The sequence below is a fragment of the Seriola aureovittata genome, chromosome 3, assembly GCF_021018895.1.
Source record: "Seriola aureovittata isolate HTS-2021-v1 ecotype China chromosome 3, ASM2101889v1, whole genome shotgun sequence".
NCBI lineage: Eukaryota > Metazoa > Chordata > Actinopteri > Carangiformes > Carangidae > Seriola > Seriola aureovittata.
The window spans coordinates 19,942,804-19,952,766 of NC_079366.1; the positions used below are offsets into that span (position 1 = coordinate 19,942,804).

The 9,963-nt window shown below is 39.4% G+C and overlaps 2 protein-coding genes across 2 annotated transcripts; both read left to right on the top strand.

Annotated features, from left to right (window-relative positions):
* Nucleotides 1–1,382: 1,382 nt before the first annotated feature.
* Nucleotides 1,383–3,412, top strand: ndufb6 (NADH:ubiquinone oxidoreductase subunit B). Its single transcript, XM_056370461.1, has 4 exons — nucleotides 1,383–1,646; nucleotides 2,533–2,625; nucleotides 2,983–3,027; nucleotides 3,265–3,412. Exons 1-4 carry the CDS (start codon nucleotides 1,467–1,469, stop codon nucleotides 3,328–3,330), a joined length of 384 nt encoding a protein of 127 aa, XP_056226436.1. The 5' UTR covers nucleotides 1,383–1,466; the 3' UTR covers nucleotides 3,331–3,412.
* Nucleotides 3,413–4,689: 1,277 nt separating this feature from the next.
* toporsa (topoisomerase I binding, arginine/serine-rich a) lies at nucleotides 4,690–9,626 on the top strand. The gene is made up of 2 exons (XM_056372926.1): nucleotides 4,690–4,833; nucleotides 6,599–9,626. The coding sequence occupies exon 2, from the start codon at nucleotides 6,602–6,604 to the stop codon at nucleotides 9,029–9,031; it is 2,430 nt and encodes an 809-aa protein (XP_056228901.1). The 5' UTR covers nucleotides 4,690–4,833; nucleotides 6,599–6,601; the 3' UTR covers nucleotides 9,032–9,626.
* Nucleotides 9,627–9,963: the final 337 nt, after the last annotated feature.

The window sequence follows — 9,963 nt, forward strand, 5'->3', positions numbered from 1 at the left end:
TCACTTGTGCTGGTGGGATTATAAATAGGACCCATGATATCCAAAAGGTAATTTTTGACAGTCAGATAACCAATAAATATTTATTCCTTGTTTTAAAATGCCAGTTCACCAACAGAAATACACCGTGCCTGAAAACCCAGGTTACTTGTGCAATTTCTTTTTTTTAATTAACAACATATTCAAGTTCTGAACTGAACCTGAGCTAAAATGGATATGCCTTGGTTTCTCTGTGGATGTCATTGGGTGTTTGAAATGAATTGTGACATCATCTATGACATCATCAGTGACGTCACGTGAGCCTCGCTGAGCTTGTAAATAAACCCCAATAGAGTGCAGGAGGTCATTTTGTGACAATGCCGTGCCACGGTCACAGATACGCGTATCGCCCCGTTCGCAGGCGCAGGAGACCTGCAAAGTCCACTGCTGTCCGCAGACGCAGGCGAACTGCCAGGCGCAGACGCTAGTCAATCAAGTAAACATAAACTGTATGCATTAAATTGGCAGTGAATTTAATTAATCCTACAAAATCGATAAGAGACAGAACGGCTCAGTAAGTTTCACTGCATTTTCTTTTTATATTAACAATCCAGAAGCTTTGTTTTGGACTTGAAGAGGCCGGAACATCTTAACTTTTGGGCCCGTCTTTTGGGCAAGCTCTAAAAACACTGGCTCACCTCCGTCTCATAAAGTGAATCAGTTGTGTCTTTTATTAGGCCCTCTTTGCCTGGTTAATATGCCCACACCTCTCAAACTCACACACCCAGTTTGCAACAGGTTTTCTATAAGAAATTATTCAAGCCCAACCTGAGAGAATCCTGAGATCACCTCCTTCAGAGCCACAGAATACAGTACGGGACTGGTTTCACATGTCGGGGAGTACTAACTAAGACTAATGAACTGAGTTTGCCATGGGACCCTTACAAGGGCTTGTTGCTCATGAAAATGTGCAACTTCTTGGTCATCCTTTTGATTTTCGCCATCTAGTGGATACAACTGGACTTCAATATCAAAGTAACAGGAATATTAAATTGTTGACAAAAAGGTTTTTCTAATAAAACCAGTCATCATACTGATCATTGGTGCAGTGTGGTTCACATCTGTAAAATATTATTTCATGAATATGTCACGAATCAAAAACGCTATCTTAACCTTCCAAGATGTCTGAAACCACTGTCTGGAGCTTACAAGCTGTGAACAAACCTGACTATCATACAGTCAGAGACATCGCTGCTTTCCCGTCACTTTCAGCATGGTTGAATTAGTTTTGTAACTGCATCATAAATAGGAGAATTAATAAATATGGTGTCATACATCATCCCGTCCTCTTGGTGTCGCTCTAGAATCTGTCGAACTGTTCAGTCTGGGTCACGTTTCCTCTTCTTGTTCTTCTTCGCCTGACTGCAAAGGGAAGTGTCCTCCATGGTGTCATTGTAGGTCTGTTGAGGTTGAACATCCAGAAATAAGCAATGTCTGGGTACACACCGGACGAGAAGCTCCGCGTCGAGCAGATTACAAAGCTCCGCAGGCAGTGGCTGAAGGACCAGGAGCTCAGCCCGAGGGAGCCCGTTGTACAAGCCAAACCTTCCGGCGCCGTTAGCAGGTTCTGGACTGGCTTTCTGGAGCCCAAGAGCCTGTGGAGGCTTTACGTGAGTCCTCATGAACAGCTAACGACAGCTAACAACAGCTAACGCTAGCCAGCAAAACACACACCTGTGATAACACATTTAACATGCAGAATATTAGGAATCAAACTCAAAAATTTTCATAGTGTAGCTGCAAGTGTTATGGAAGGTAACGTTAGCATATTGGCAGCTACAGTACTTGTTTACCCGCCTCCAACGTAGTGAAGCGTCTGAGGTTAACTTTGTTCACTTTGTGTGTATGTGTGGCTGTATAAAGATACTGGCATTAATCCCTCTTTCAAAATAATAAATTGTGCTTAGATTAAATCGAAAATTTTGACAGTTTATTGTGGAAAGTGTCTTCACAGCGTCATGTTCTGCAGTTGTTTTTCAGCAGGGCTAATGCAGATGCTTAAACCTGCCTGTTGCTTTTATCAGTCTATTTCTCTTAGATGGTTTTCGTACAGGCAAACTGTAATAGTGACCTTTGTTTCAGATCATGCATATGAAAGTGAAAAAAAATGGGTAGATGTACTCTTTTCCCACGGTGACGAATCAAAAATGTCTGCTTTTCAAAATCCTTTTACATATGGTCATTTGTTGCATTAACTCTACCATTCCTACTTTAACTTACTTGACTGTACATTTTAGACTTCTCTGAGTTGTTTGGGGCCACTTTATGTTTCAGCAACTATTGGAACTTTTGTTCCAATTTAGTCCATTTTTTTTCTAACACTTTATTTATGGGTAAATATTTTATAGCTAAATACATACATGCATAAATATTTTACTTATAATGAGAGAACAAGCCCCCAATTAATGTGTGTATTATCTGTTTGGAGCAACCAGTATAAACACGATTCATTGTGTACTTCTCTTTGTTCATGTTTATTTGTTTATCTCCTTACAGACCTACAAAGCGTATAGAGGTGGAGTTTTCACATTAACACGGCTGTTGATACCTGCTTGGGTTGTTCACTACTATGTGAAATACCACGTTGCTGTAAGTAAACTGAAATGTTTAATGTTATTTGTGATGTTATATTTCATTATGAATTGGGGTCATAGAATTATCGATGTGTATGCCCTTTATGAGTATTTCTCTTAGGCACGTGCACATGTAAGTTCCTGAATAATAACAGGAAGTTAATAAGTTTTCTAAAATGTTATTTTATTGTTAGGTACCATAGGAGGGTAACTTGCAAAGAGCACAAGCACTTCAGACTGACGGATATGCAGCATTAACTTTATTGTTCACATGTTCACTATAATGTCACTGAATTCATGCAGGTGTCAGCTTTAGTTTATAAATGCTTTGATCAGTAAGCATACTATATAACAATGCCATTGTCCCCCACAGAAAAGGCCATATGGTATTGTGGATTTAAAACCCAAGCTGTTTCCAGTAAGTATGACTCATCTATTGATTCTAACATTGTACCTATGTTTATCCTCTAATCATTATCATCCTTCTTTTTATTTTGTCTATGTAAGTCAGCATAAGAGCTTGCTTTACAAGTCATAGCTAGATCTGATTGTCCTACAGTCTTATCCCATGGAAGCAAACCTCTGCCTGAGATGTTCTGATTCAGGAAAATAGTTTTTATTTTCTTAATGTTTTTGTACTCGATTTTGTGTTTAGGGTGACACCATTCTGGAGACAGGCGAAGTTGTTCCAGATCTCCCTGAGACCCATGGTCATCACTGAAGTTGAAATATTTCAATAGTTTCCTTGAGTTTCTGTTGTAAAAACTGTGTATATGCCAATAAAATATAAGATCGTCACATCATTTATGAGTATGAATCAAATTTAACAAATTAATGTAAATAGTGACATATTACAGTGGAGTTTATTACTGGATGTTTTGATGCTTTCACAGGCTGAAGTGTTTCTTAGAAAAGTAATTGCTACTTCATTGCCAGATCTGGTCAGTTTAGAGAAAAAACTTGGGTTTAGTAGGGCAGCAGTAGCTGTAAATCACATTCTTATAACCCATTTATGCACTTGTTTGATGCATTTCCTTTTGAATATTGGGGTGGGATGTAATGCAATCAGAAAGCACATAAATGATAGAAAATTGGTTTGCAGTATTTCCCAGAAGAGCTATATATGTGAAATTGTTCAAAACTTTATGCTGGCTTTGAATTTTAGCTTCATATCAAATCTGGTACACTGTAAAGTAGCCACTGAAAATGCACTGGATTTCCAGGAAGCGAGGACTGCGCAATACTCAAGAACAACAAGAACTATTGTTAAAATGTGTTGAATTCTGACTTTTAAATTCAGTGGCATTTACTTTTACTCTAATATGACTCCAATGACGTTTCATACATGTTTCATATTGATACTGAACTGGATTGGCAACACTCAGTTGGCAGTTTATTAGGTACACATAGCCAAAACTTATGCTGTCTATTACAGCATTAAATCCTGCTATAAATCCTCCATTTCTTTACAGATTTAATATTCTGTTTGTGTTGAAATTCATTTAGAGAGGTGTCAATTCACCTTTATGGTTTGTATTGTGTTATAGGGACAGGTGTTTCTATTATTCTATCTTATTTATATCACAGGGTAGGCAAAATAACAGAAACAGCTTTCTGTATAATACAATACAGTTTAATACTATTACTATCTACATCCTCCAAAGTGACCTTCCGTTTGAAATAACACCTCTCTGAAACAGTTTCAACACAAACTGAACATTATAACCGCCATAAATGTAAGATTCAGGACTGTTGTATAGCCTGCATTCGTTTTAGATAGGTGCACTCAATAAACTGCCAACTGAGTGTATAGTAAGTGGTATATAAAATAAAAAAGGGTCCTACTACCAGCTGGAATGTGTGCTTATACAGGATACAGTAGAGCAAGAAGATTGCAAAACTGCTATTATCAATAAAAAAAAATCTAATAGAAAATTATTAAAATATTATTATTATGATTTGATTTTGTGTATAAATCAAATGTTTGGTATTTTTTCAAAATGCGAAGGTGTCGCTTTTATTTTGAAGGGCGGAAATGGCTAGTTGAATTAAAAAATATACATGAACTCTAGGTAATGATATGAAGGGAGTGTTACGAAGCCAGGCTGTCGAAGGCTTGTAAACAGTTGTACACGACTGACAATCACGTAGAAATGGATGGATTTCTACGAAACGGGGAGAGCTAATTCAGTGTCAACCGTATACGTGTTCGAGGACGGCAGAGGTAAATATTACACAACTTTTTTCAAACGTCCTAGCTAACTAGCTAGATAGCATCTCAGCATACTTAGCTATCTTGCTAACTTTAGCTAACCAAGTCAATCTGTTCGTAAACTAGAGTCTGCAGTTTAGATCGTCGGTGGCGTCAGTCTATTTATGACAAAATAGTTTAGGATCTTTGAAATAATGTCAGCACTTAAACCGAAGTATTTCCAACTGTTTAGCGGCACTACTCTCGCATGTGAGAGAAGCCCACAAAAGGCGAGGCTTGGTACGGTTATAGCATATCCTGCTAAGCTAACAAACCGAAAACACCAACACAATCGAAGGTGGGGAAAGACAAAAACAAGCGTAGATTTAATATGCATTTAATCCCACTGTGTTCTTTTTAATGGTGAAATGTGTATCAAGGTTAGCGATAGATGATGAACCATTTACAGGGTCTGATATGTACAGCACAAGTCGACCTAATATAGGACGTTCATAACAGTTGTGCATTACGAACTGTCATACCAATACGCTGTCGCTCTCCATGTTCTCGTTCATGCTCTCATTTCGGTTATTTAAACTGCGTTGTGTCCTTAATAATATTGATTAGCTATAACAAGATCCTTTGTCGTTATTCCTAAAGACTTTTTTAATTTTTTAATGGCAATTTCTTTTATATGCATTTGTGCTGAGTATGAATGGTGATTAGTGTGCCCATGGATTTCAGTTTTTCTTCACATTTGGAGGGATATATGCTATAACGAAATAAGCTGGCATTAAACAAATAAAAAAACAACAACATTCCAGCACATAAGTATCTTGTGTGAAAAAGATTTTTGTGAAAAATAATATTTCATTGTTTTCATATAAAAAAGGCAGAAATTTTACGTAATGACAAGAAAGATTAAGTCTATCTGGATGATAAAATGCCAGTCAAAAACACCAGGACATTAATCCTCCACCATGACATTCACTCATTTGCTATTTCGTTAGGTTCACAGGTACAGTCTATTGCAATTCAGTACAACAGCCTACAGCTCTACCTTTCACAGAGCTAATGAAATACAGTTTTTTTGCTAATATTGTTGGAAATTATATTGACTGATGTTTTCTACTTTTTTCTCCCTATGGATATAAATTAGGGGGCAGAGTATTAGTGACACATCAATATAATGCAGTCCAGTGCAACACCACTACTAACTATGACCTCTGACAATGACAATTTCAACAACTGAACACTACAAGCTTCCTAAATGTGGAATTTTTGGCACATCCATTGCATTTGATTGCAGTAAATTGTACAGCTGTACCCAATAAAGTGGCCATGGAGGATATGCTTGAAACTGATGCATTCACTGTGTATGTGAAGAAAATTGCACCTGACTTGTGTCCAGCTTAGTGCACAGGTCAGGTGCTACAAGTTCATAGCTGATACATACGGCAGTTGAATTGTCTGCACATGGAAACTTGATCAGTAAATAGATGTGCAATTTAATATCACACATTAAGTGATGTCTTCTGTAGTAGTCACAGTATACAGAGTTCTAGGTTGCCTTATTAATCTGGTGCATATAAATTATTTGAAGTGTTTTGTGCTTTAGCAGGGTTATTTGTAAAATTAAGCTACTTAAGTTATTTTATTCTTACCTGCAGCTCTTCTGTAGAGCTTGCCAGGTTACTCTACAGCTGCCTTACCATTCTTATGAGCAAATGTGAGAATTTCCAATGTGAAAATTATTTTAACCTTTTTTTTTTCTTTTTCTTTTTTTTAATTATGTCAGATCATGTCAGCAATCAAGATTGCCCTGCAGCAGAGCCAGAAGAGTGGCAAAAGGAAAACCTGTGAGGAAATGTCTGCAGAGGTGTCGCCAGACTCCAAGTGTCCCATCTGTTTGGACACATTTAACAACATTTCGTACCTGGACCTCTGTCTGCACAAGTTCTGTTTCCGTTGTATTCATGAGTGGTCCAAGAACAAAGCTGAATGCCCTTTATGCAAACAGCCATTTAATTCTATCTATCACAGTATAAAATCAGAACAAGACTTTAAGAAGTATGACTTGCAGCCAATAAATAATGGCTCCTTTGGGACTTTTGGGGGAGTGCGGTTTAGATACCGCACAACTCTTACCGGAGTCCATCGACAGATGCGTGGAAGGACCTCTCCACCTCCAGACAATGGAGTAATGTTTGAAGCCTCAACAAACAGTCAACAACAGCGGCAGGACCGTTACATCCGGCGCATGATGATGAGGCTGGCAGCCAAGAGGAGAGCTGCAAGTGAAGGCAGGGCAGTGAACAGTGTCAGAGAGTTGGAAATGATAAACTTCAGGAGGGAACTGTACCGACAAGGGGTAAGGGTTCGGACTGTGCGGGATGGTGGTCGCTCGCGTGATACCTCAGCTGAATTCTACCGAAGAAATCCTGCCTGCCTACATAGACTGGTCCCCTGGCTAAAGAGAGAACTCCTTGTGCTGTACGGGTCCCATGGCTCTTTGGTCAACATAGTTCAGCACATCATCATGTCACGCTTGACACGTTATGACATGGAGGATACATCTATTCAGGAAGAGCTCCGGCCTTTCATCCAAGGGCGCACGGAGCACTTTCTACATGAGTTCCTCAGCTTCGCAAGGTCCCCCTTCAATATGGAGGCGTATGACCAGCATGCTGTGTACGACTGCCCGGCCCCTTCCTCGAATGAAGACAGCAGCTCCAACTCATCTGTAATAGCTATTTCAGAGGATGAGGAAAACTCTGTGGAGATGGACCCCCCACAAGACGCTATGTCTTCTCTGAGTCAATCCGTGTGGGATGATGAGACACCTGGGCCATCGTATTCTACGACAGCAGAGCAGAGCAGGGCAGAGCATCTGTCAGTCCTCGACTCAGACTCAGACAGCAGCTTAGAGGAGGAGACACAAGAGTTTGGGGCTTCTCCACAGCAAATGAGTCCCCATAACCAAACAAACATGACTCAGGGTGAAGTTAACAATGAAGAGGGTTTGTCTTCTGACAGCGAAGACTGTGTCATTGTAGGCTTTGTCAAGCCAACATCAGAGAGGACTCCTGAGCTGGTTCAACTCTCCTCTGACTCTGATGAGTCTGGCAGTGAAGATACTAAGGAAGTGCCTCTTTTACCTCAACACATCCGCTTCTGCAGTCTCAGTCCTCCAGCTTCACAGAGCAGCGATCCAAGTGGTGCTGGACGGTCAGAAAATGTTGAAACAGACCAGTATTATCGACTGGATTCAAATGAAAGACATAGCTCTTCGACAACTGGCAGACACAAGACATCCAGTAAGTCAGACAGAAAAGACACAGATCGAGGTTTTGATGGTAATGAGAGATCTAGGGAGAGGCACCGGTCAAAGGACAGAGACCATAGGAGAAGAAGGAGGACAAGAAGTAGAGAGCGCAGGCACTCTAGCAGGAGCCCAGCAATCTCCCAGAGCAGTGTCAGCACCCTATCCAGGGAAAGGGATTATTCTAACTTCAGTGGCAGAGACTTGTACTCTAAATATGACAGTAATTATAAAAGGAGGGACAGCTATCAGAGCTACCAGTCATATAGCCATTATAGCCAAGAGAGAAATGACAGTGGGATGCATTATACAGAGAGGCGGTCTTACTATTACAGTAGTCGCAAGTACTCAGATAGGCACTCGTACTCTCGCTCAAGGAGCCGCAGCAGAGACTCACGGAGACGGGACAAGAGGTATTCTCGATCCCTTTCCAGTAGCTGCTCCCCTTCAGCGAAAAGGAGATCCCACGATGACAAGCCTGGTGGAAAGAGGAAATACAAAACAAGACATTTGGAGGAACCACCCAAAAACATACTTTCCAAATCACATGAAGGTGATTCCTCCACATTATTAACAAAACACAAGAAAAACAGCAAAGAGAAGCATCGCAAAAAATCCAAAGAGAGGTCAAGAAAGAGTCTCAGTGTGGAGCTCATCAATGAGGAAAACTCATGTGAACGAAGCAAACGCCACCATAAGAAAAAGAAGAAACACAAGAAGAAAAGCAAAAGGCACAAGAGTAATGAGCGCACAGAGAAGCGCTCAGCCACCGTCATCACCATTGACAGTGACAGTGATTCTTTTGCTAATGACGGTGTTGCCCAGGCCAGCAGCAATAATAAGGACAATCCTATTGACAATACCACAGATGACCTAGTAGACCCTGCCACTCCCCCCTCTCTGCTGTAGTTATGGAAGTCCAGATTCCTGCTTTGTGTCATGGGAAGATGGATTCACTCTCAGCTGCTAATACCTGTGAGCAGTATTTTAAACAATTTTCAACATGTTGAAGGTCCAGAGACCTTAAAGGATATGGTGAATACACATATCCCTTAAATACCACAGTTGTTTTCTACAATGACTGTTCATTGGACTCTAGCATATGTGACAGAGATTTCTGTGTTGAACTGGAGAGTGATGGTCATTGGATAAAAGACTTAGAAATTTTAGTTTTTGATTGTGTTAACTAACACCTAAAACAATGCTATTTTAAGTGCAACGTGCCACTATTAAACAGGGCAGAAATGAGTAATATTGGGAGTCTCACATTTTTTCAACTGTCAATTCTTACTCTGGAAATTCATTTTCTTTAATGGATTTATTTTATTTTCAAAGTGCTCTCAGGGATCATGTTGAGTACAGTTATTTTATTTTTGGTATCATAACTCAGCTATATTCTTGAGACAAAACCATTTCTACCTGCTGCTCATGGAGTAGAACTTATATCTACAGAGTCTTTTGTATTGAATTTATTTAAAAATAAACTGTATTGATCAACAGTGTGCGATTTTGTTAATGTTGGTTTTGTGTTTATTTCAGGTATGACTGAATAAGTTAAAGTATTGTCAGTCCTATAAATTATAGTTAGTAGATTTGTTACATAACAGTGTAAACATGCTTAAATTGACTGTTATTCATATGATAATTGGAGAATTTCCAATATAGCTGAGTAATATTGTTTCCACTGTGCCCGCAGCTCGAGATAAACTGACATTTTGACACTAAAGCCTAGGAAAATACATTATATTCCAATTTGAGGTGTAAAAGTAAGTCGACAGTAAGCAAATTAAATGGCAACTATTTTGATGATGACAAAATTGTTTTTCAGCAGCTATGATATA